This window comes from Pelodiscus sinensis, chromosome 13 (assembly GCF_049634645.1).
Source record: "Pelodiscus sinensis isolate JC-2024 chromosome 13, ASM4963464v1, whole genome shotgun sequence".
NCBI lineage: Eukaryota > Metazoa > Chordata > Testudines > Trionychidae > Pelodiscus > Pelodiscus sinensis.
In genome coordinates this window covers 7,204,085-7,231,322 of record NC_134723.1, presented here as the reverse complement: position 1 = coordinate 7,231,322, position 27,238 = coordinate 7,204,085, and the positions used below count along the sequence as shown (strand labels likewise).

The following is a 27,238-nucleotide window of genomic DNA, read 5'->3' as shown; positions in this document are numbered from 1 at the left end:
CATTGAAGATGAGCTGGTTTTAAGCTCTCATTTGACAGCACCTCCTTACAGAGTAAGCATAATGCATGTGGTTCAGATTCATTGCCAGTCCATGTAAACCCCAACTCCCAGTATACATCGCCATATTCTCACGTTTTCTGCTTACTTTGTTTTGAAGTGGAACTTGATGTGATGAGACAGTGGTCTCCCAGACCTTTGCTTTTCAGCGTCCCTGTCTTGAGCCACTGATCCATTTTTGCTAGCCCAGCGAAATCTTTCCTGCCACTGTAATAGCTTTTGAACAGTTAGAGTGGGGTGATGTATTCACGTAACATAATTGTTTCAAAAAAGAGAAAAAATGGTAAAAAGTTACTGACCCATTTATAAGCCAACTCCAGAGGACAGTCGCAGCTTGTCAGCTTCATCATGGGCTGAAGGACATGCAGACTACAGGGCACAGAGCTTCTCAGCTCCTATTGGCTGCTGTTCACTGTTCACAGCCAATGGGAGCTGAGAGGCTCAGTGCCTGCAATAAAAAAAACTCAGACTCTACAAGCAAACAGATGTCCCAGCAGAGAAGAGCAGAGTCTGCAGCACGTCCCAGGGTCACTTCCCAGCCCAACAGGGCAAACCACCTCCATTTTAGCCACGTGGAGGTCTGCAGGCTTGGAGCCTATCAGCTCCCAGTCCCTGTCTTTTGCCGTTCTGGGGCATGGGGAGCGGCAGTAAGTGGTGGCCAGCATATCCCTCGGCCCACGCTGCTTCCTCAGGTCCCGACTCTTCCATCTTCTGCCCATCCACGGAAGATATGGCACAAGGGCAGAATTTTAGGAAGGTAGGGAGGGGAAGCAGCCATGTGCTCCGGAAAACAGCTTGCCTTTCATCCCATTCCTCAGACACTAAGGAAGTGAGGAGAAAGTGCTTGCATTTTGTGCATGCCTCTCACACCTGCCTAGTGTGTGAAAGGCATGCATGGAATGCAGGCACTTTCCCCTCACTCCCTTAACATCTGGGGAACAGGATGAAAAGCAAGCTGCATCTTGGAGTGCACAGCTGCTGCCCCTCTACCCTCCTGAAATTCTGCCCTAGAAGGCAGCTTCTGCCCTGGTACTCTGCCCTTGGCAGGGCATGGGGCACTTGGTCAGGAGAAGAAAAAAAGAAAAAGAAAATAAAGGATTGAGCCCACAACGTGGGCCCAATCCTCACTCTTAAATTTTCCATGGATCCCCTGCAGTACTGTTGTGAACCACCAGTGGTCCATAAGCCACAGGTTGTGAACTACTGCCATAGATAGAAGGACAGTTGGGTAAGAGAAGGCTTCAAAAATACCACAGGACTTGTTCTGTGGCAAATACAAAGTCTCTGTGTGGCAAAATGAAGTTCTAGACTACTTGAAATTGTGTTTGATAAATAAAATGCTCTACAGAATACTTCAGGAGCATTAAGATCTGCACATAGGAATTTAAGACTAGGACAGCTAGGAAGTAAACTCTCTAAATTGGACTTTGGGTGACTACATTTGATGTTTTTGTGTTAAGTTTTGGGCACCTTACTACTAAAAATATAGGGCATGTCTTCACTGCGCAGTTATCCAGGGCTTTAGCCCAAATGACCTACCATGCACAGAGAAAATCCTCTGATCAGGGGTTGGAGGTGCTTTAAATCTGGATTAAGATAGATGGCTGGTTGAGGGCATAGCTTAGAGGCTGAGCTCTGATTGAACTCTGAATACAATTCACCCAATTTTCAGTCAGGATGCAGGCAAAACTTCTTTAGCAGTAGCCCTTAAATAGGCTTAATAATTCTACGCCCTCCACCTCCAAAAGAACAGCTAGGTTCTTCCACAATTGACATTATGGATGGGAAGGTATCTTAGATTATCTCAACAAAGAATCTTGGGATGTGCCCACAGACACACCCAAATCAGTTCAGAAGCACTGAGGCCTGGTATACTCTATATGGGAAAGTTGATGTAAGATACGCCACTCCAGCTTGCTATATACACTATGTAGCTGGAGTCAACGTATGCTACATCATGTTTTCATGCCATCTGCACAGCAAGAGGCCGATGGAAGCAAACACTCCCGTTGGCCTCCTTTACTCCCCGTGAGGAGCTGGAGTACCAGCACCAACGTGGGTGCCCTTTGAGTTCAATCTAGCGAGTCTATACTACACACCTGAAGATTGACCATGGCAGCATCAATCTTTCAGGGCAAGTGTAGACCTGTCTTGTGTGTATAGTAAAGGGGGTGGGGTTTGCTGTGCAAATGCTTGCCCTGGAGCTAAGCTACCCAGGTGCTGATCACCTTTGGTTAAAACATACTTATATAGATAAACAGTTGGGGAAAAAATGGTGCATGTGGGGAAGGAAAGGATGACTGACTGACCACAGAGAAGAAAATAATGCCACAGAGCTGTTCAATTAAATTGAAGCAGACAATGCTTGTTTAAATTGTATTCATGCTCAAGTCCAGTCTAACTTGAAAAGTGCTGCTGTTGGCGTATTGTTAAAAATGACTGCTGCAAATTATTTTTCACTGATTGCAAATTGGTAATGAATTTTAAAATTACTTTACAGAATATCTAAAGTACATGGAGCTTGCCTTGATAACTGAAAATAGAACAAAATCCTTGAAGTAACCAAAGATGAAGTTACTTGATGTAATACAAAGGGGATATGTGTAGAATAAATGGGATAAAGAAGAAGCCTTAAATTAAAACTGAGGAGAAATAGCCCATATAAAATAGGTTATACATGGGGGCTGTGTCTATACTGGGCCACTTATTCCGGAAAATCAGCCGCTTTTCCGGATTAAGCTGTGAGCTGTCTACACTGGCCCTTGAATTTCCAGAAAAGCAACGATGCTCTACTGTACAAAATCAGCCGCTATTCCGGAAAAACTATTCTGCTCCCGCTCGGGCATAAGTCCTTACTCTGGAACACTGTTCCGGAAAAGGGCCAGTGTAGACAGCCCAGTAGTCTTTTCCGGAAAAGCGCATCTACATTGGCCACAGAGGCTTTTCCGGAAAAAGGGCTTTTCCGGAAAAGCAGCCTGCCAATGTAGACGCTCCTTTTCCAGAAAAACTGAAACAGAATAGTATTCTGTTTTAAGCATTTCCGGAAATTCATGCCAGTGTAGACACAGCCGGGCTACGTCTACACTGGCCCCTTTTCCGGAAGGGGCATGTAAATTTCACTAGTCGTCGTAGGGAAATCCGCGGGGGATTTAAATATCCCCCGCGGCATTTAAATAAAAATGTCCGCCGCTTTTTTCCGGCTTTTAAAAAAGCCGGAAAAGAGCGTCTAGACTGGCCCCGATCCTCCGGAAAAAGTGCCCTTTTCCGGAGGCTCTTATTCCTACTTTGAAGGGCACTTTTTCCGGAGGATCGGGGCCAGTCTAGACGCTCTTTTCCGGCTTTTTTAAAAGCCGGAAAAAAGCGGCGGACATTTTTATTTAAATGCCGCGGGGGATATTTAAATCCCCCGCGGATTTCCTTACGACGACTAGTGAAATTTACATGCCCCTTCCGGAAAAGGGGACAGTGTAGACGTAGCCCCGGGATGTTAGTCAGCTTTCAAGCTGGAAATGGCCTGTTTCTAGGCCAGCATGGTGTTAGCAAATTGTACAGAATCTGAAACTCTAGTTTTAAGAATGAGGTTGTAGGTTTCATGGTTGTGGAAATCTTGCCAGCAACACTATAAACCAATGCAATTTTGTCCTATAATTTCATTGGACACAAGACATCTCATTGGACACAATTTTGTCCTGTAATCTCATTGGTCTCGTTGGACATGATGACATAATGTTTAGCTAAATAGTTAGCAGATTGAAAGGGGAAAGAAGTACAACTGAAGGCTGGTGGTCAGAGAGACTTGGGGATGTATAATGATAAGTGGGGAAGTGTTCAGGTGGAGGGGGGAGAAAATGGGACATGAACAGGAAAGAGGGAGAGGAACATAAAAAAGGGCTGGCAAAGGAAAAACTAATGGCAGAAATAATAGTAATCCTAATGTTGAACATATTATACCGAGTGAAATTAAATCCAGGATTTGCATAATCAAAATGTTCATATACTATAATATAAATGCCACATTAAAAAACTTTGTGTAAGTCTCCCATTGATACCTGTGAGAGGATTGAAGTATGTGGAATAGTAAATTTATACCTAGGTACACTGAGAATAATTAAAACCAGCACTTGGCTCTATGCAGGAGTTTGACAACCACTGTGAAACAGTTTTATAGGAGGAAGAGTGACATCCCCATAGTTTGAAAAGTTGAAATGTTTACTGTAGAGAATGAACCTAGAACTCAAATAGAATGGAACACATTCAGGATATCTTATCAGCTGAATATTTCTGTTAGTCACTTTCCAGTAACTAGGTCATATCAACATATTTCATATGAAATTCAGCCACTATACTAAGAAGAAAGCATACTGGGGGAGGGAAAGGAAATAGCATAATAGCATTGTATGCATGTTAGATAGAAAACTTCAGTCAAAAGATTTAGAAACCAGATAAAAGTTGCTCTATTTAAAAAAAAAAGTACTTTGAATTTTACTCTTGAATTCAAACTCAAGTTTAAAAAACTAATCTACTTCAACCTAAGATAACTGCATACTTGTAGCATGATTCTCAGAGCTGATAAAAAAGGAAAATGTTTTGCCATTTGAAGTCGAGTTAATAACTCCTCCAGTGTTAGTGTAAATGTTTTGATTGCACACCCTTGAGAGGAAATCATGGTTTACAGTATAATTCCAAAACAAAACGCAACAAAGCCATGAGAGTGCGGGGTCAGTTTATTCAGAATTTGTGAATATTTAGACTGCGGGACAAACTTCAGTGGAGTGTTTCTATTGAGGACTTTGCTGTTTAACTGAAGCAAAAGTAAGCGGGGGGTGGAGAGCACATGCTGGCCGAGGGGAGCTGCTCCCGCCCGAGGGGCTTCCTGGGGAGGGTAATCGCCCCTCGACGGAGGCTGTGCTCCGGAACGGAGACTCGGATTCACGGGCTCCGTGTGTTTGGCTGCGGCGGTGGCTGGTCACGCCCGGGGAGCGGCGGAGTTTGCAGCCAAGCGGGGCTGCCGCTCCCGGGCGGTCGTTTCGCTTTCTCCGGGCGTCCCCGGGGCAGCCACCAGCCGCGCTCCCGGGGGCTCCCTGCGCGCCCCCCGCAGGCTCCCCATGAACTACCCCGCGCCCCACCCTCCCCGCGTCGCATCTATTGCTCGCCGCCCCTCCCCCCGCTCCGCGACTTGAGGGAAAGAAAGCGTCGGACGCTCTCGAAGTAAGGGCGGCAGCTTGGCCGCGGCTTCACTTTCCAACGGCGCATGCTCGGGCCGCATGCGCGCTAGGCCGCTGTGCCGGGCGGGAGCATGCGCAGCAGGGCGCCGCGAGCTCTCCTAGCAGCCGGAGTGGGAGGAGGCGGCAGCGGGGAGTCTGCCCGCGGGGAGCCGCCCGTCTGCCCTGCGGCGTGCGCTGTGCCTATGGGGCCCTGAGGAAGCCGCGGGCAGCAGCGAGGGCTGTCGCGTCGGGCGGGAGGATGGAGAGCCAGGCGGGGGGCGCGGGCGAGGAGACGCCGGGCTCCGGCAGGGCGAGCACCAAGCGCGGCGGGCGCGCCGCGGAGGACGACAGCAGGAACAAGACCAAGCTGGTGAGGGAGCTGCGGGCACGTGCCCGGCGGGGGGCAGGAGTCACGCGCTGGGCGGGGGGGGTTCCCGTCCTGGCGGTTGGCAGGAGCGTTGGGAGCCGGGCGAGTCCTGGGGGCGGTTTGCCTGCCCCGCGAGCCTGCGGTGTTGCGCGGGGGGAAGCCCTGCCCGTCGCGGTGCCAGCTGTGGCACGCCAACCCCAGCGCCCGCTTGCCAGCCGAGAGGAGGGCCCTGGGCGTGTGTGGCCGAGCGCGTAATGCTGTGCCTAAAGCACTGCTCCTTCGGGGCGGTTGCCCCGTGACTCACAGCAGCGACTCCGCCTTGGGGCTGCCGCTGAGCTCTCGTCAGTGAGCGGCTTCCTTCCAGGTGCTCACGCTGACCTAAGTAATCACTTGGGTAACCTCCACACGGCTACCTTTGTTCTGAGAGCAGGAGTCAGAAGATATACGCAACCAACGCATTTCACAAAATGCAGTCTAAATGCTAATTGTAAAGCCACCATTGAAGTTCAATGCCTAATTTGAAGATTTAGAGTTTATTAAATGACTTAAGTCTAACTTTTCTGCTGCTAAGCATTTTTAAGTCTTGCACACCTTGCAAGTTTAACTCCTTTCTTGTAGTAGCTGTGTTTACTTATTTCTGTTCTTTTGTAGTTGGGTTAGGAGATTGTTAGATTAATTTGCCAATTTGCCTTCTAACTTGTTAGTAATAACGGGACTACGGTACTTAATTCTTATTTTTTTGCTAAAAATTTTAATGTATGTTGAAATCCTCTGCCAACAAGTATTAATGGGAGTGCAGAACTAGGGAATAGTCATTGCCTTCACTAGGAGGGAGAGATTTAAATGGGTTTTAGAAATATTACTTCATGAAGATGGGTAATTCAGTATTGCTTGGCCCCTGTAGTTTATCTAATTTACATAACTGTTCCCAGACTGAGATTTGTGTGGAGAAAATTCCAGGTATTTGTCTGTGGAAGGTAGACTTACTGCCAAGACACGACATATTCTTGCAAAGGCACCCTTCTCTCACTCCTTTGCTGGTGAGACCCATATGTTTCTTCTAGGCCCTTTGTACTCAACGGAACTGCTCAATGTCTAAAATTACTCAGACATTTAAGATTGCATGATCATTCTGATAAAACTAGCAATATAAAAATGCATATTTGCTGTGTACAGCTTTGTCTGATAATTAGCATTGGCACTTTGTTTTGGCAGGGGTGGTGGTGGAAGGTACAGAATGTCTGATACATGCCTGATAAACTGAGATAGAAATGTAGCTGTGTTAGTCTGAGCAGAGGGTAGTGTAAAAAGACAACTTGTGGGAGTGGATGCTGAGGTGGCTCAGAACTTGCAAGGCAAAATTAGACTGTGCTCAGCTGGAGAGTTGTTTCATAATTTAAAAGAGTGAGCTTGTTAAATTTTGTTTGTTTGAACTGTAGCTGAGAAGAGCCACTTGCCTCCGTGGGCTCAGTCTCCTGAGCTTCAAGTGGGTTGTTCCTCATGCACCTAAGCTTCACTTCCTTAGTTTTATACATGTAATGAAGATAAAGGAATATTTCAAAGATTGGGCAGAGGGAAGATCTCCACTTATACTACGTATGGTTATTGTCTGAAATTCATGCACACACAGAGTAATTTATAGATTGGTATCATAGTTTTCATGGCATAATTGGGTTACTCAATTTAGCAGATCTGGAATAAGTTATGTAGGTTATTTTAAACTAATGCTAATAAAGACTCACTGTGCCTCAGTATCTTAGTGTGTATTGTGTATGCCAATATTGGTAGAAAAAATGTTTACAGAACAGTATTGTGGAGGTAAAGCTTGACATTTGACTTAAATCTATAAGTCTATGTTTCCATTTTACAGTGTACTGAGCTCAGCAGCTCTTAGTTATGAGATAGTGAGTGTGTCCAATGAGGGCAAGGGGGAGAAACAGTAAACATGATCTGATTAACCTTCCATAGGACACCTGGATTAAGGAGTAACATCCTGTCCTTCATAAGGTTGGAAGAGAAATGTGTTGTGACAAATGCTGGAATCTGCACTTGGTAGTTGTAGTAAACTCCTCTTCGTAGTTCTTATGAGAACTTACCCGAATATCTGAGACCACTGCCATCATCTCAAGGATTGGTGGCGAGTTCTACCTTTAAATTAAAAGTTCCATGGGAGCTGGTTTAAAAACTGTCCTTGGATGTGAATACAGCAAGGAGTCTGGTGGCACCTTAAAGACTAACAATTTTATTATGGCATAAGCTTTTGTGAGTTACAACTCACTTCAGTGAATGAAGGGAAAGAAATGAAAGGGATAGTAGAGATAAAGAGAATGCGCAGTTACATCAGAACTAATTTAATCAGGGTGGATGTGTCTAAAAGTGAGAACCTAAAGCTGAAAATTACTTTGACAATGTCCCGCTCATTACCACATCTATATTCAGACCCATTCTGATGGTGTCAAGTTTGCATATGAATTCCAGCTCAGCAGTTTCTCCTTGCAGTCTGTTTTTGAAGGGTGTTTTTTTAATTTAATGTAATTTAATTTTTTTTTTGCATAAGAATGGCAACTAGCAAGTCAAACTGTATGTACAGGGAGCTTAAAATGTTCTCCCGCTGACTTGGTATGATGTCTGTCTTGGTTTCTGATTTGTGTCCATTTATTCTATTACATAGAGACAATCCAGTTTGTCCAGTGTACATGGCAGAGGGGCATTGGTAGCACATTTGTAGATGTGAAGGTGAATGAGCCTTGATGGATATGGCTGATGTGGTTAGATTTTAGGAGGCTGTCACTAGGGGTACGTCTAGACTACATGCCTCTGTCGCCAGAGGCATATAGATTAGGCTACCAGACATAGGAAAATGAAGCGGCGATTTAAATAATTGCCGCATCATTTAAATTTACATGGCTGCCGCGCTGAGCCGACAAACAGCTGATTAGCTGTTTGTCGGCTCAGCGTGATAGTCTGGACGCGCGGGTGTCGACATCAAGGTATTCGTCGACCACCCAGGTATGCCTCCTGGGATGAGGTTTACCTGGGTGGTCGACAAATACCTTTGATGTTGACACCCGCGCGTCCAGACTATCGTGCTGAGCCGACAAACAGCTAATCAGCTGTTTGTCGGCTCAGCGCGGCAGCCATGTAAATTTAAATGAAGCAGCGATTATTTAAATCGCCGCTTCATTTTCCTATGTCTGGTAGCCTAATCTATATGCCTCTGGCGACAGAGGCATGTAGTCTAGACGTACCCTAGGATAGAAGTGCAGAAAGAGTTGACAGTGGTGTTTGTTGCAGATACTGGTGTGTGTCTGTGTCTTTAAGGTGCCACTAGATTCTTGCTTTTTGCTGACCCAGGCTAACATGGGTAACTGAAACCGTAACTTCTTTGGTGTGAATGTTAGGCATGATCTGAGATGAGGTAGGTTACTCAGCAGCAAATCTGCAGTAATTTAATCTAGATTACAGATGCATCCAATTGCTGTGAAATTTACCCTAGGAGTTTCATTGTTGTGCATGTATTAAGTAACTGCTGTTTTGTGGCGCTCTCCTTTTTTAATGTGGCTTTGACTTAGAGCAGGGCTACTCAACTTTGGAAGCCCTGGGGACTGCAGTGATACTCTGAGCACATGCCAAGGTATGCAAGTTAAGTGTGGCTGTATATACATGCAAATATATATGCAACGAGCTTCTTTCTCACTGACGGGCATGAATACAAAGATTAAGGCAAGACTATACAACACAGAGGCTCCATTTAAGTCAGTTCTGCTGATACTAATAAAATGCAATTTTTTTCCCGATTTCCACCCATATGACAGTACAGGCAGTCCCTGACTTACGCGGATCCGACTTATGTCGGATCCACACTTATGAACGGGGCTTTCTCGCCCCGGAGGTCGAGGTGGCGGATTGCTGCCTGCGAGCTCCGGGGCGAGAGAGCCCCGTTCGTAAGCTGCTCCCGGTGCCTGTGGTCTGCTGGGGATGGTCCCCAGCAGACCACAGGCACCGGGACTGAAGCCGCAGCCGTGGCGGGGTCCCTCGCCTCTGAGACTTTGCCAGAGAAAAGCCTCAGAGGCGCGGCACCCCGCTGCCACTGCGGCTCTGCTCCCTGTGTCCCTGGTCTGCTGGGGGGGGGCAGCTAGTGTGCCCCCCCCAGCAGACCAGGCTTTTGTTGTGGACCCTGGGGCAGAGCAGCTGAGGCGCTGCCGATTGGTCCTGCAGCGCCGCTCTGGGCACTACTGGACCAACCCGGCAGCACCCCAGCTGCTCTGCCCCAGGTCCTGATTCAGCCACTGCTGGTCAGTTTCAGCAGTGGCTGAATCAGGACGCCTGGGGCAGAGCAGCTGGGGTGCTGCTGGGTTGGTCCAGTAGTGCCGAGGAGCGGTGCTACTGGAGCAACCCAGCAGCACCCCAGCTGCTCTGCCCCAGGCGTCCCGAAGTCAGCCGCTGCTGAAACTGACCAGCGCTGACTACAGGAAGCCCCAGGCAGAGTTTCTCTGCCCCAGGCTTCCTGGAATCAGCTGCTGATCAGTTTCAGCAGCAGCTGACTTGGGGACGCTTGGGGTTCTTAAGTTGAATCTGTATGTAAGTCAGAACTGGCGGTCAGTTTCAGCAGCGGCTGAATCTGGACGCCAGTTCCGACTTACATACAGATTCAACTTAAGAACAAACCTACAGTCCCTATCTTGTACGTAACCCGGGGACTGCCTGTACTTTTAATGAGCAATGATAGTCCAGGAATTTAACTACTAAAACTCATAAAACGGAATACCATTATATTGACCCTCACTGGGAGTGTGTTCCCAGTGGAGGCCATGTTCAAAGGATCCCACCCGCAGGCTGAGAGCCCCCCATAAACCCAAATCGCACCGCGGGCTGCAAATGAATGGGCTGTGTGTTGAATATCCATGACTTAGGGTCATGGTCCTCCAACTTTTTTGGTTGTGTGCCCCCCTGCTCCTTGGCTACGAGTGGAGTTGTGATCAGGGCTGGGAGCAGAGCTCCTAGAGGGGCCATGATTGGAAGGCAGTTGCTGTGACCAGAATGGAACTAGGGCTGAGTGGTGCTCCCTCACTGCCCCCTATGGAGGCTGACCCATGCCCCCTGAACATTCCTCTGTGACATACTTAGGAGGGCATACAGTTCCACAGTTTGGGGAACACTGATTTTGTGGCATAGCTGAGCCTAGCAAAGGGTGGTGGATGTTGCTCATGTGGGTTGGCTACAGCAGTGGTTTCTAACATTTTTATGTAAGAGACTTGCAAACCCATTTACAAACCTTTGGTGGAGCGGCAGCATTTTATTTGCATATTTATTACACAAATAATGAATATGAAAATACAGTGTTGTCTGACTGCCTACTCCCAACCCAGCCCCTTCTTCCCTAGTGCCCAACACCCTTTGACCCCAACCTGTGTCCCATGCCCTTTAAGCTCTGACCCCTATTGCCCATGCCAATACCATCTTTCCCCGTGACCCCACTATGCCCTCACCCAACACCCCTTTGTCCCCACATCCCAACACTTCAGAGCAAGGCTGCCCCTCTTGGGAGCCTGACTGTTATTGCCCCATGGAAAGGGGGAGCAGCTGTTGGTGGCGTGCATGCTCCCTCCTCTGCACCCCCTCCCTCCTCAAGTGCTTCTTGTGCCCCGTGGGTAAAGGGGAAGGAGCATGGAGACTTAGCTGGACCGCCATTGCTGAGGAGGGAAGGAGGGAAGCATCTCTTTCTCCACTGCTTCCCACAGCTACATGCAAATGTGGCCACAGGGACAGTATGTGGAGCCCTGGCTGAGCTGCCATTTCTCAGGGAAGGAGGAAATAGGCACCTCCTGCTCTGCTTTTTCCTGCCATGCCTCAGTCACCAGAGCTGCTGGATCTGAGCTGCTGTGAACAGCTGGCTTGAGCTTTGGCAACTGCCCTGGCCCGGCAGAGGTCCATGGTCCGGCAGTTGGGAACTGCTGGATTACAATTTGCTGTGAGCTACCCAGCAACTTTCAGATATGTGTTCACACACTTCTGTTCACTAGTCCTGAAGTACGTTCACAGATCACAACACATCTCGGAGGTTCAAATCTGCAGTTAGCTCAAACACAATTTAAATATTGTCTCCCTAAATCGGTAGTGGGTGTCAGAGGTAAAACCTGCTCAGAGTATAGCTGACTATTTAAATAGCTTAATACCCAGTTGAATGTGCTTACCTTTTTTTTTTTTTAAAAAGAATTGGGAAACTGTGCAGGCAGTTTGTCCCCTGTGCATAATACAGGTATGTATGCTAGGAACCTCTTTACTAAGTGACTCAAAATTTGCACTATTAAATTGCCCCAGATCCTGATGATGAGGAACATTAATTTCCAAAATACTACTTCTGTTGTGTAATCTAAGTGGGAAGGTTTTAGATGCCGGTATTGGAATGACTGTCAGTTTGAAAGTGTTTATTAAATAATGCATCTATTCCTCTCTCCCCAGTTTTCCCCTCTCAATTTAAGTTAATTTTTCCTTATGGAGAATGAGGCTACTTTTGCTTGAGTATGTTGAGATGACTTCAGTATTATGGGAAACTCCAGGCACTTGACATAATGAAACATTACATATTTTTTTACATTTAATAATCAAATCTTAATAGAACTATAAAAAGTAATCAAAACCAGGTTCTGGACTAGAGTAATTAGTTTCTAGCATAAATACAAAGGTGCCTATTGTGAAATATTGAGCCACACATTAGCTTTATAGCTTTTAATTTCACAGGTTAAAAAAGCTAAAAAGATCTTACTTAGTGTATGGTTGAAATCTTCTATTATTCAAGCTAAGTATCAGAATTACGGAATTAAATGCAGGCTGAAGTACTACTGTCCTTGCAGAAGTACAGGGTGGCAGATTACTAAGCTGCTGTTCTTGAGTTCAGCCTGAGTAGTCCAGAGAAACAGGTTATTTTTACTTGAGATGCATCATCACCTAGAAAAGAGGTTCTCAACCTTTATCTTTCTGAAAAGAGCATATAAAAACTCCACCCCCATGCCACAACTGGCTTTCTTGCATATAAAAGCTGGATTTGTTTGGGAGTAGTAAGCAGGGCAACTACCTGGGCCCTGTGGAAGTCAGTAGCTTCAGCCTCTGGCTGCAGGTCTGTATGGAGTGCTTTGGCTCCCTGCACTGGACCATGATGAAAATAATGCTGGCCCTGCTTGGTGGACTCTGAAATCTGCTTGTGGCCCTATAGAGGCACTGGGCCCCTTGTTAAGAATGACTGACCTCTTTTGTTTTGCCTCTTGCAGGAGGTATACTTTTGTATGGTACACTTTTTTTTTAAGCAGGATTCAAGTCCTTTGGAAGCTTCTAAACTTTGTCATTTTGCAGTTTACTTTTTAATTTGCCACCTTAATTGTAATGCTACCACTAGCAATATAAAGTCTGTAGAGGCCTTTAGGAAGGTGAGCTGGACAGAGGCATGATCAAATAAAATTGAAGGTCTCTTACTAAGTTTGAGAGTTAAAAGAAAAAAACAACAAAACCCACCTCCACTACCACCTTGTATGTAAAAGTATTTTGTCTGTACTTCCCTGGGTTCTGTATGGTCAATTTCCTTTTCATTAACTTCTCTCATAAATAGAAATTCAGAAAGGATGTGACTCTGGAATACAAATGGGCATCTTAATTGAAGAAAGGTATATTACTTGAATCAACGTCTGAAACTTAAATTTAAAAAGGAACATAATTTCACATGTTGTATTGTCATGAACAGTAGAAGGACCCAAAACATACATGGTGTTAAAGCTTGTTCACTTCCTGACCTCTCTGTATTTAAAACAGTATATTATTGGTTAAAAATAAGCAATATTAAACTGATCTGTTTGCTATTCCTAGTGCTGACACAACAGTTCAGTAATGTAATGATGCAACTATAAAAGCAGGGTTTTTTTACATCTGGGTCATGGTAGTAAAGTACACTCTTAAGATAAGAAGCAACTGTTGACTAAACTATCAAAGGGTGACTGCAACTATCCAAATGTTCATTGGTGAGATGAGACATATAGGCATATTTGAAAGAGCTGTTTCTTGACCCCATAAATTATGTTGTGAAAAGGAATATAGAACACAGTATCACAGTTGACTGACTTCCTTAAACAAGTAGGCTTTAAAGCAGGGGTGTCCAAACTTTTTTCAAAGAGGGCCAGATTTGATGAAGTGAACATGCGTGAGGGCCGACCATTTTGCCTGACATTCTTTGAACCATTAAAATTAAATGCAAATTAACTATTTTATGCAAAGTTTATTGCAAACGGCAAACGACATAACAACAACTATACATGTTGGGCTCGTCTACACTGGCCCCTTTTCCGGAAGGGGCATGTAAATTTCACCTATCGTAGTAGGGAAATCCGCGGGGGATTTAAATATCCCCCGCGGCATTTAAATAAAAATGTCCGCTGCTTTTTTCCGGCTTTTAAAAAAGCCGGAAAAGAGCGTCTACACTGGCCCCGATCCTCCGGAAAAAGCGCCCTTTTCCGGAGGCTCTTATTCCTACTTTAAATATCCCCCGCGGATTTCCCTACTACGAAAGGTGAAATTTACATGCCCCTTCCGGAAAAGGGGCCAGTGTAGACGTAGCCGTTGTGTCCAAATATATTTATAACTGATTTAGACCAACTGACATTAACTGAGATTTTACAATGTATTCATCTCAATTGAAAAAAAAAACTTGCCTACACTAATGTGAAGGGTGAAACTGAGATCTGGACTGCAGCACATAGGCTAGGTCTGGTTCAAAGGCAGTCCCTGATCTCTGCAGCTGCGGAGTCCGTCCCTGATCTCAGCAGCTGCGGAGTCCGTCCCTGCACTCTCAGCCCCAAGGTAGAGGGCTTGCAGGGTCAGAGGCGGGCGGAGAGCGCAGGGCACGCTGGCCTGACGGCTGCCCGGGGGCAGGGCGAACCCGTAGCCAAGCGGGGGAGCGGGGGAGCGGGGCTGCGGACGTGCCCTACTTGGTGGACTTTAGGACCGCAGCGGCCGCCATGGACGGCGGCGGCACGGCCGGAAGCGGCGCCAGTCAGAGGAGCGCCGGGGAGCCAGGAGAGGGGGAGGAAGCGGGGGCTGTCCCTGCACTCTCAGCCCCAAAGCGGAGTGCAGGGGCAGGGTTTGGGACTGCAGCGGCGGCGGCGACCCGAAGCGGCGCGCTGAGCGCGCCGGTTAAAAAAAGCACCGGGGAGCCGGGAGAAGCGGGGGGCCGTATTAAATCCGACCGCGGGCCGCATTTGGCCCGCGGGCCGGACTTTGGACATGCCTGCTTTAAAGCTTTTGTAGCGGATGCACAGAGACATTGTCTATAGAGCAAATAGAATACCATTTATCAGTAACAGAATGATAAGCACCTGTTGTTGACATTGATATTGCCCAGGTGTATCTCAATACCATACATGTTAAGTTACTTCAATGTTTTGACCTTCTCAGTAGGACTGCTGCACTTGCACGTCTAGTTGCTGTGTAGAAGCTTCATATCTGGCTCATGCTTGCTGACTTGAGCTCACAGGGCTTGGGCTGCAGGGCTGTTTTATTCCTCTGTAGATGTCCAGGCTCAGGCTACAGCTTAAACTCCGGTATTCTGTGAGGTGGAAGGGAGCCTAGGGTTTGGGCTCCTGCCCAGAAGTCTACACAGCAGTGAAGTAGTCCTGAAAATCAGAGCTAATTGGCACAGGCCAGCTGTAGGTTTTTTTTGCTGTATAGATATGGTGACCATATTTTCTAAACCAAAAATGGAGACACATTAGTCATGCCCCCTGGTTCCCAGAAGTCCCACCCTGGTGGTAGTACCTTCAGGCTTAAGATGGACAAATGACTGGAAGTAAAGCATGTCATGTGATCCCTCTAAGACTTCCTCCCACCATCTTCTACCAATAGGTATGGGTTTGGGCCTCATAGGAGCACCCTCCCCCTCAAGCAAGTATATTGTGATTGTATTAACCCAGACCCCAGACTTAGGGACACTGCAGTGCTGGGGTCCAACCTCAATTCAAGATGAGATCCAGGATCCAAGACCTATTACTTCACAGTGTAGATGCAGCCCCATTGGAAACAGGGCCTGGGTGTCATTCAGAACTATACCACAATTTCATGGGACAACTTCCTTAGTCCTTTTAATGGATGATGCTTACTGGTTCCAATTAACTGGTAATCTGAGGGGGCTGAAGCAGCTCCCAACCTGCTGATGGCAGGGGGCTGTTCCAGCCCTGCAGAGAGCCTGGTGCAGACAAGGTTTGCTCTTGTCCAGAACAGCCGTTGTCTGTGGGGGTACCATAGGCAGGGACTGCGCCAGTGTCTGGAGCAGCCTCTCTCCATGAGGAGTCTAGCCCGCTGTGGACAGGGCCTGCTTCAGAGGGATCTGAGAGCCAGTGGCAGCCCCAGTGTGATCTAACATCAACCATAACTGGTGAATGGGAATTTACATCCCTAATGAGAGATACTGCAACTGTATTTTTTGAAGTTACTGCAAAACTATCAAGTGTTCTCCATTTCCACAAGTCATAATGGCAATACTGAACTAACCCTGACAGTTACAGGGTGGAGAAGACCATGTCACTAATCCTCCCCACCACTACTTGAAAGGTACATTTCCCATGGAGGTCAATGGGGCTGGAGTATTTTATATGTAAATCTACTGGGAAAGCTATATGTCAAGACCATGATGGCAATGCCTACATCATATATATGGTAGCCTAGTGTCTGAGAGTCTGTAACGCTGAAATGCTGGCTGTTCCCTCTGGGCGGCGCTGTTACCTGAAATGCTGGCTGTTCTCTCTGGGCGGCCCGTGCTGCATGGGGAGTGTGGGCCCAAATGGCCGCTTGCATTACTTGCTCCCCTATGGCGGCCTGGATGAGCGGCGCAGAAGTCAGCCGAGTGCCATGGCGAGAAGGGAACGGGGAGGGGTGGTGACATAGACAGCCCCCTGGCCGTGTATGTCACCGCCCCACCCCCCTTCACCTCCCGCCGTGGCGCTCGGCTGACTTCTGCACCGCTCAGGCAGGCCACCGCGGGGGAGCCCAAACGGCTGCTTGCTCCCCCGCGGTGGCCTGGCTGAGCTGTACAGAAGTCAGCCCAGCACCATAGTGAGAGGCGAAGGGGGGTGTGGTGGTGACATGCGGCGTGACAGTGGCTCCAGGACCCGCCCCCTGGCCGTGAACGTCACTGCCCCACCCCCTTTCGCCTCCTGCTATGGCGCTCAGCCGACTTCCGCGCTGCTCAGCCAGGCCGCCGCGTGCGAGTAAGTGGCTCAAGCGACCGTTTGGGCTTCGCACCCCTCATGCAGAAGAGAAAGAGAGACACACAGAGGCAGGAGGCGAGGGAGAGCTGAGAGAGAGAGAGAGACGGGGCAAGAGACTGGAGGCTCAGGAGAGCTGACCGATGTGAAGGAGAGACCTAAAAATCCCGTCTTACAATGGGCTAATTGGCTAGTTATGTAAGTAATACCTAATAATAATTGCCAAATGAGACCACTTCCCAACTTGCTTACAAAGAGCCTGATCCAATTTAAACTTTAAGTTAGCATTGGGCCTAAAGCAATCGTTGACATTGCCTAAGAAGATCCAGTTTACATTTAGTCACCCTTCAGAAATATAAGGGACCAATCAGTAAAAGTCCCACTTCATGGTAGAGGCAATTTTTGAAGAAAATTGGAGAGATTTTGAATTGACTTCTGACAGCAATGCTTTCTCTCTCTGGACGATGGGGTCTTCAGCACAGGTTTCATTTTGTGTGTCCGAATAACTCAGAAATGTGTCGTCATAGCTAACTCCATTCACGTCTAGGCAATGTGTAGGCAAAGACAGAAGAATGAATCCCTTGAACCTGGAAGTCAAAACATCTGCCCTCTTCACAGAGCTTACAAAGGGCTTGTTTACCCAGACTCACAAGTCATGACAAGCCTCTCTGTAGAGAGACAATATGTCCTGACTCCCTGTGGACACACCAGGTGTTTTCATGTGGCATCTTAACATGCTGTTTAAATCATCAACTTGAATGAGTAAGAATCACAAAGTCTGTCCATCATCCACACTGGAATGACATGGTGATTTCACCACCATGGTAATGGACCTGATCTCTCTGTAGGTTCTTATGGAATATCAGGGAGCCCAGGGTGGTTTCTTGAGGGAGAGGCCAGGGGTACTTCTATATCAGTGGTTCTCAAACTTTTTGGCCTGTGGACCACTTGGCTCAATGTAAACCTTTCCACGGACCACCAGTTGCTAATGGACACTCACTGTTAATTACATAATTACTAAGCCATGTTGCTAGTGCAATGGATTAATTTTGCTAGGGAGAATGGATTAATTTTAAATTATTAAACAGAATAAGCGTTTTACTTATTCATGTTACGTTATCAAACTTCATTTTCAATAAAGTAAAATACTAATTTCTGGCCAGCACACAAGATTTCAGTGTTTTCATTTATGGCAGGGATTGGGAACCCTTTTTGTTGGGGAGGGGATGGGGGGGAAGGGAGAAGGACACCGATCCACAGAAAAATCAGCTGGGGACCACACCAGCGAGAAGCAGAAAAACCTCCTCTCCAAATCCCCAACTGAGACACCATGCTCCTCTGGCGCTCCAGCCTCATGGAGTGAGGGGAAGGGACAAGGAGGACTGAGGTTCAGGGCTTCCCATAGGCCAGACTTATTTTTCTAGGGTTCTGGGGTTATTGGATTTTATGAACCCTCTGAGGTGGGGGAAAAAAAGGAGGGGTTCAATGTGTGACAGGGCTGCCAGCGAGTGGGATGGGGTGAGGTGCAGAAGGGGGAGAAGTTGTGAGGTCTGGGTGGAAGGTAGGGTGCAGAAGCAGGCTGGGAGTAGGGTGTCTAGCCAGTGGAGAGCGCAGGAGCAAGGGAGGGAGCAGGAGTAGGGTGAGAGAAGATGTCTGGGTAGGAGGTAGGGTGCGGGACAAGGGAGGTTGCAAGAGCAGGCTTGGGGGGTAGGGTGTTTGGGCCAGGAGAGAGAGTGCAACAGGAAGGGAAGGTGTTAAGTCTGTTCAGGAGAGAGCCCAGGGTGGGAAGCAAGGGAGGGTGTTGGTTCAGGGTCTTGGCAGAGAGAGGGGAGTGAGTGAGGGGATTAGAGTGTGGGGGGTATGGGTACGAGGTGGGCTGCTTATCTGGCTTTGCGCCCCTTTGCAGTGGGGAAGCTTCTGAACAACATATCACTGTGCTGTCATTCACCCAGTGGGGTAGGGAGGGCATGGTGTTGAGCCCTGGCACCCCCCACACAGCGGGGAGCCTGTGCAGCCTTGAGGCTGCTGCTCCAGCTTCCTGCTTGGAGGTACGGGGGATGGGAAATTGAATAAAGCCCTGGCTCGTGGAGAGCGGCGGAGCAAGCGGCTTCATGTGCTCCTGTTCTCCTGGTTGGGGGAGGGGGGGCGGGCGGGAGAGTAGCAGCACACGGCGTGCACCTGCTGAGCCCGAGTGCACCCTGCTCTGGGGTTCTGTGTGGCCCCTGCTGGGCTGAAGTGGCTGCTTCAAGGCGCTGAGGTCTGGGAATGGCTCCACCGGGTTTTGTTGCTTCCTTGGTCATGCCCAGCACTACCCCACCCCCCCCAGCAGTGACTGCTATAACAAAGAACAAGCAGCTGCCTGGAGATGATGGAGGAAGTGGAACTGGAGGCTTTGGGCTTGCCAGAGGCAGTCCCATGGGGGCAGGGAGGATGTGGTTGTGGTCCAGCCGAACCAGGGAACCCGTGCACGCTGGAGGCAATCCCATGGGGTAGGGAGGAGGTGGCTGCGATATGGCTGGACCGGAGCTTGTGTGTGCCAGAGGCAGCTCTGTGATGGGAGTGAAGGGGCCACGTGGGGCTCTTGTACATTTCAAAGCAGAAGCCCCACAGGGCAGCAGTGTGTGTGTGTGTTTGGGGGGGGGAGAGCATCAGCAGCCAGATTTCCAAGAGCAGGGTGGGATCCGGCATGTAACGTTAATCTCAATAAGTTCTGGCTTATCAGTTAACCATTTTCATGGTTACACTTTCACATCCCTACTTCCCACTTGATTTAAATCCATCAGCTGCACTCATGTGGAGGGTTGTCATATGATTATTCACCTTAGAGGTTCCTGTCTACCTTCTTAACTTAATTGTCTGCTAACTGCCCTTAAAAAATTGTCAGAAACAAGTGTGGTCGAGTAACCATTTAGAGGAGAGGGAGAACAGAGAATCCCAAAGAAGATCTTTGCTTTTAACTATCACGTAGTTCTGCTTAATTGCTGTAAATCTACAAAGCCCTTTAAAACAGCTTGCATACAAGATTCAAGTAAAATGGTAGTTTGGCTTGCCAAATCTGGATTAATATTTTCAAATAGTCCAGCAAGAATGATAGCATGTAGGCATTGTGTATCTTTTTTGCCTGCATCATAGTACCATACCTTACAGTAAAATTCATGGTCAAGACATTTAAGTAGGCTTTTAAAGTCACCTGTTGGAGAAAAGGTTAGCTAACTGAAAGTTGAGTATCTTGATTGTTTTACAAGACTCCAGCAAAACATTTTATGTATGCTTATATTTCTTCATTTGTGTACTAAGCCATCAGTATACATGGTGTTTCATGTGGTTTGTAAACAAAGTTGAGATATGGATCCTTCTCCCAAAGAGCGCTTAAATCTAAACTGGCTAGACAAACATTCAGAAATTAACTCAGAAGGGACTTGGAGGAGGGAGACTGTGAATCTTCATTAAACCCTCCGTCCCCTGAGAAAAGATGCACAGCCATGAAGCTGCTTGAAGAGTTGGCTTGCTGCCTACTTACTATAAATCCATTTTAAAATGACTCTGTTTATGTGTTTTATTTTTTTAATTTATTTTGCCACAGATTAGTATTGGAAAATATGTCACGCTTAACTGCAAACTAACAGTTAAAAATAATTTTTGTAACCAGTGCTTCCCATTTTAATATATATCCTAGTTAAGTAACTTTTTAAAAATGAGACCTAAATATCTCAGGGTTTCTCTACACTGCCACTTCACTATGGTGTAACTTTCTCACATGACTGCATGAAAATAAGACACCCATATGCCAAACACACAAGTTACAATGCTGTATAGCGTCAGTGTAAATAGGCTCCCAGTGCTGTTAGCTACTCCCCTCGTGAAAATGGTTTTCCTACAGCACTGGGAGAGCGGTCTCCCAGCTCTGATGCCGTAACCACACTGCTGCATTAAAGCACTGCCATGGCAGCACTTGAAACTTGTCAGTGTAGACAAAGCCTTAGGCTAGGCCTACTGATGAGCATAATGTCTAACTCTTATAATTCTAATCAATTAGTGCTTTAAAGTGTTTGAACAATTATTCTGGAATTGGTCAAATGCTCAAATCTGAAATTAGTAAAAATTAAATGTATAAATGGTTTGGACATGCGTTCTCAAATTTAGTTTACCTGCTGTATAAAAACACTTGAGTGCTGGTGAATATCACTGGCTGAAGGGAGGCGAGGCAAGCACCAAAATCACGGTCAGACCTGCATGATCACATGCCATTGTAAACATAAAATCACATCCTTAAATCCTAATGTAAGCAGAAGAACAATGAAATTCTGCACAGGACCAGTATGGGCAAGCGTGCAACTTTAGAGACGGGTGGGATGGGGCGTTCTATATGCTTTATGAAAATATACTTAGGATATGAATGTCATAGCTGAGATAGGTTTGATGCAGATTGGCTTATGTAACATAATTGGACATGTTGTAATATACTGAATGATTATCTCATTTGTATGCATGCATCATCTTGAGGATGGAGTTAGGAATTTTGACCTAGGTACTAGGGATGTAAAATTCTGTTTAATTGTTAAACTGATTAACTGATTACAGGGGTTTGGGCAAGGGAGACTACTCCAGCCCCACTGGGCTGTAGCAGCTCTTGCCTGCAGGGCAGCTGGGCTCCCTGCGGACAGAGACTGCTTCACCACAGCAGCCCCTGTCTGTGGGTGCCCAAGCTCTGGTGTCCAGAACAGCCTCTGCCTGTGGGGCACTTGGGCCCACTGCAGGTAGGGGTTGCTCCAGATCCCCAGATCTGTCCCAGTCTGTGGTGGGCCCCCACCATTTAAAAGTTAACTAGAGCCAGTAAGCAGCACCTGTAAAGGTTAACCTTTTACATCCCTACTAATTACCTAATGGCCCATCAGTAAGCCAAGGTCTACACTAAAAGGGAAGGTTGAATTAAGATATGCAACTCTGGCTACATTAATTACCTATTTGGAGTTAATGTACCTTGTTTGAGTTTTCTTGCTGTCCCCACAGTGAGTGTCTGACAGGAGCCAAGTGCTCCTGCAGCTTCCCATACTCCACACAGAAGCAGGAGTACTGGCTGCTGCTGGGGGCCCCCTCATTTTTAGTGAGTCTCAAGTAGACTCGTTAAATCAAACTCTGGAAGATTGATTGCAGCAATGTTGATCATTTGTTTAGTGGCCCACAGACAAGGAACTGTAACAGAATTAACCTTTCTGGGAACTTGTGAGTTAGCCCATGAATGATTACATATACATCACCTGATATTGTAACTCATCTTCATTTCTGTTTTCTGAGAGAAGCTGGGAGGGGGGGGGGGTTCAAACTTGAAACAAAGGACTCCCGCTGTATGCAAATCCATTGGTTAAATGAGCTGTCCCAGGTAAGCGCCCTGCACCCCAACCCTGCACCCAGCTCTAAGCCTCATCCAAAACCCTAAGTCCCTAAGGGTATGTCTACACTACCACCCTAGTTTGAACTAGGGTGGTAATGTAGGCAACCGGAGTTGCAAATGAAGCCCGGGATTTGAATTTCCTGGGCTTCATTTGCATAAAGCCGGGCACTGCCATTTTTATATGTCCTCTAGTGCGGACTCCGTGCCATGCGGCTACACGCGACACGGATTAGGTAGTTTGGACTAGGTGTAGCCGCGCGGCACGGAGTCTGCACTAGCGGACATTTAAAAATGGCGGCGCCTGGCTTTATGCAAATGAAGCCCGGGAAATTCAAATCCCGGGCTTCATTTGCAACTCCGGTTGCCTACATTACCACCCTAGGTCAAACTAGGGTGGTAGTATAGACATACCCTCACTCCCTCCCAGACCCCGCATCCGAGCCTGGAGTCTGCGCCACCAACGTTGTAGACCCCATGTCCCAACCCTGAGCCCTCTTCTGCACCCTTACTCCCAGCCAGAGCCCATACCCCACCCTAACCTCCTGCTCCGAGCCTGTTCTCGAACTCTGAGCCCACCCAGGAGCCCCCTCCTGCTCCCTCATCCCCAACCCCACCCTAGAGCCCGCACCCCCAGTCAGCGCCTTCATCTCCATCAACCCTGGTTCCTACCCATACTCCAAGCACCCTCTGTCCCACCACTGCCTCAGATTATCAGTGTGCAGACTGAATGGTGGTACCGATATGGAGGTTGTGTTGCACATCATCAATATATTGGTGCACATAACAAAATTCATTCCACACATGACATAAAAAATTAGAGGGAACACTGCAAAGAACCTGTGGGTCTCTCTCCTGACACTGAGAATGAGAGAGTTTCATGAGTTCACACTGTATAGATCTTAATACAGCATAAAAAGGAATTATCTAGAGTTCAGCTCTCAGAGGAGCTGTGTACTTATGTTCTGGGAAAAGGTTTCACACTGTACTGCCTTCAGTCTGTCAGCAGCCTTTGGGATATGTCTCAGATCAGGCAGGAGAGCTAAGGTCGACAAGACAGAGTAACGGAGCCCACGTTGTCAGGGGACTCATTGGTTTCTCAGCGTATCAGGTAACAGTCCCAAAGAGGTCCTGACCCTTCACAACAGGTACATGGACAAATGTGTAGCTAGCCCCATAATTAAGAGACATTACATTTGGCAACTGGACTGTTCGGTTATTTATGGGCTACATTGCTTTTCACTTGAGAATTGATTCAAAAGCTATTTAGTGACCATTTTATAATGAGTTCTCAATCCACAACAAATGGAAATGGGGTGAATCAGTTCTTCACCTCAGTTTTCATCATCATGCTTATAAGCAAATTGTATCAGCTATGTTCAGAAGAGGTTCTTCCAATACCAAACCTGTTGTGTGGACAGATGGTTTCCCCTCTCACTAGTGTTGCCCATCTGGCACCTTTCACAAGCATTAAATTCACTTCAGGTAAACTAAGTAGGCATCTCAAATTGTTTTTCAGATTATTAGGGTAACTTTTAGTTCACTGACATTTAACAAAAGAGATTTGGAAAGCAGTTTTTTGTTTAATGCATTCTCATCTACCCAAATGTGCAGCAACTGACTAGTGTCACTGATGCAGTCAACTGATTATCTGATTTCTCCATGTTACTTTGAAAAGGATAAATTTTCTTTGCAAATATGTTACCATGAAAGCATGCATTGATGATAGCTGGTCTGTTGATATTGTCAGTGTAAATCCAAGAAAAGTGCCAAACTGTTCTACATTCTGAGATGTTAGAACAAATTAATGGTTCTGGATGTATGTTCTAATTTTTATATTTAATATGGAAATTAAGTCTAGAAGGAAGAGCGATTTTGTTGTTCATATGTCTTTTGAGTATTTGCTTTGCTGAATATTGTTGCTAAGTGAATTAGTCGGTTGCTGTAGTACACCAGGCAGTCCCCGAGTTACGTGGATCCGACTTACATCGGATCCCTACATACGAACGGGGCTTTTCTCGCCCCAGAGGACATGGGTGGCGGGACCGCCCAGACGCACCGCGGTCCCGCGTCCTCGGCGGCTTTGCTCCGCGTCTCCCTGGTCTGCTCGGGGGGGGGGGGGAGGGAAGGGGCGCAGCTAGTGCACTCCCCCCTCGCCCTCCAGCAGGACCAGACTTTTCTCACCGACACCTGGTGTAGAGCAGCTGGGGCGCTGCCGGGTTGGTCCCGCAGCGCTGCTCCTCGGTGCTACTGGACCAACCTGGCAGCGCCCCAGCTGCTCTGTCTCAGGCGTCCAGATTCAGCCGCTGCTGAAACTGATCAGCGGCTGATTCCAGGAAGCCCGGGGCAGAGCAGCTCTGCCTCGGGCTTCCAGTAGTCAGCCGCTGGTCAGTTTCAACAGCGGCTGAATCTGGACGCCAGTTCTGACTTACATACAAATTCAACTTAAGAACAAAACTACAGTCCCTATCTTGTACGTAACCCGGGACTGCCTGTACTCTATGGTATCTCTGGGAAGTCAACCATCACATAGAAGGAATGAGCAATAGTATATGAAAATATATTCAAATTGTCACATGTATTTGCCTGAAGCATTCATGATTGTCATTTTCACAGCCACACATCCAATGGTAGCAATAAAAACATCCAACGCAGTATTAAATTTTCTTCTTCTTAGGGGCTTCCCAGTATTTTAGTGACAACTCCACTGTACAGCTCCTCAAGTCTATTCTCTTGCCCAGAGTGCTTTTTACAGCACTTAGGAAGGAATAGAGTTCAAGAGCACAACTTGTACTCGTCTCTCTCACATTTATGATAAAATGTGTGTATTCCTGGGTTAAAGTTCATTGAATGGCAAGACTCTTTACTGATGCAGGCTATTAACAACCACTAAGCCATTTGTGATACAGCCATACCATTAGGACAGAGGTGGGCAATTATTTTAGATGGGGGGGCACTTCACAAATTTTAGAGTGGCCCTGGGCCACTCTGGAAGGAGAAGGGCCTCAGGCTGTGTGGGCGGGGCCAAGACATTTCTGTGCTCCCCGCTGACAGACCCTGATTGACTTGGGGGTGAGGGAGTATGTGAGTCTTTGCCCAGCCTCCTCTGAGAGGACTGCCAAATTGTATTGACTACTTGATTAGCTAATTACCTGCCTCTTTACGTCTTTAATGTGAAAATGTAACTGGGTACGTGGCTGCATGTAGGCTTCTGATATGTGCAGGGAGCTGGCTTAAAAGCCATCTCCCCTGTGCTTCTACCTCTGTATTGGAGGCAGTAGTGTAGGGGAGGGCGCAGAAAGGAGCCGACTCCCCCTCCCCCGCCACCCTCCTCAACCATGTAACTGCAGTACTGAAAATGTCAGGGGTTACAGGGTTACTTAATTAAATGCATTTAACATCCCTGGTGGAAAGCCTCAATTTACATTGATTTTAATCAAGTTTTTAATTTTACTCTTTACAAAGGGTGCATTCTCAATTAATTATAAATTGACACATTTCAATGATTACACAGAGCTTTTAAACTAGATATAGTACGCTTTCTGCTACTTGAAAGGGAGCACAAACAATGCACTCATTATTTAGGTGATCCCGTAGCTTTATATTTTCAGATTCTTAATTGTACACTTTTAGTTCATTACGGTGACTCCCCGGATCGTCACCTTGTTTTGGTGAGTGGGATTGCGCATTCCAGTGAATGCAAGAGTGATTCCGTAGGGGATTGAACTCCCAGTAGGGTCACCAATGGCGGCAAGGTCAAGGGGGAGGGACCAGACAAAGAATGATCCTAAAAGCCCTCAAAGGCAGAATAAGCGGAGGACAGCAAAGGTACTGCTACAGTGGCTGTGAAGGCGGACAAAGGCTGCAGCGGACAGGAGACTCTCATTCGTTGTGGATTCCATGCCATCGGACCTGGGCCTTTTAGCCATCAAGGATCGTGTGGTGGCTGCAGTGCAACAGCCTCCCCATGTTAAAAGAAGTCACACACAAGCATCTTCCTATGCTCTACTCTTTTAAACTCAAGCCCTACAGTGACTGGCTACTAGAGCAGGATTATGAAATCCAGAAGTTTTTAGTCATGGACCAGCACGTAGGCAATGGATGTATTTTCATTCATTCCATTTTAAGGCCCAAGGTGGTAGAACGGTCTGGCAGCTGCCTCCATGACTGAGCAGCCCTATTTAGGATCCGCTCTGCTCACTCTGGTATGGGGGGGGAAGGGGGGGAGATAGAAAAGGTGCCCTAAATATAGTCCAACCCCAACCTCCCTTTCTGGATAACCGCATCCGGTAGGTTCACCTCTATGCGGTCAGATTCGAAGATTAAATTTTGGAACATGGAATATTCAGACTTCAATGGACAATCCAGACAGTAGGTGACCTGAAAGATGCATGGCTATTATTGCCCGTAAGCTCCAACAATTTATCATCGACACAGATGCCCTGGCAGAAATGTGTAGACCAGAAGGAGGACAGCTAAGAGAAGAAGTCAGAGGGTACATCTTTTTCTGAAAAGGAACCCCAAAGAAAGAAAAACAAATTAATAGAGTAGGATTTGCCATCAATAGCGAAGTAACAAAGATCTTAACTGAAGTCCCTGTTGGCATCAATGAGCGTCTCATGAGTCTCTGCTTGAAGCTTGCCAAAAACCAACAGGCAACTGTCATAAGTGCTTATGTACCAATTTTAGATGCCAAAGATGATGTGAAAGAGAAGTTTTACACCCAATTGAACAGTCTTGAAAGACATCCCCAAAGAAGACAATTTTATTCTTTTGGGAGACTTCAGTGCCAGGGTTGGAAGAGACACAGACCTCTGGCAGACCAACATTGGAAAAGGAATTGGCAATAGCAACTGCAATGGAGAGCTCCTCCATGTGAAATGCATGGAACACAAGCCTGTCATCACGAACACCCTTTTCTGGCAGAAGAAGAAATTTAAGACCTCATGGCAACATCCTTGATTGAAGCACTGGCATC

The 27,238-nt window shown here is 47.0% G+C and overlaps 1 protein-coding gene across 7 annotated transcripts in view; it reads left to right on the top strand.

Annotated features, from left to right (window-relative positions):
* The first annotated feature begins 5,335 nt into the window (after positions 1-5,335).
* Positions 5,336-27,238, top strand: part of DIAPH2 (diaphanous related formin 2) — an 801,414-nt gene continuing 779,511 nt past the window's right edge. For 3 of the 7 annotated variants that reach the window (XM_075896759.1, XM_075896757.1, XM_075896762.1), the window contains exon 1: positions 5,338-5,631. In XM_075896759.1, the coding sequence (XP_075752874.1) occupies positions 5,521-5,631 (111 nt within the window). In that variant the 5' untranslated portion in view covers positions 5,338-5,520. Of the gene's footprint in view, positions 5,632-27,238 lie in introns of all 7 variants that reach the window. The other 4 variants (XM_075896756.1, XM_075896760.1, XM_075896758.1 and 1 more) reach the window with 2 other exon arrangements.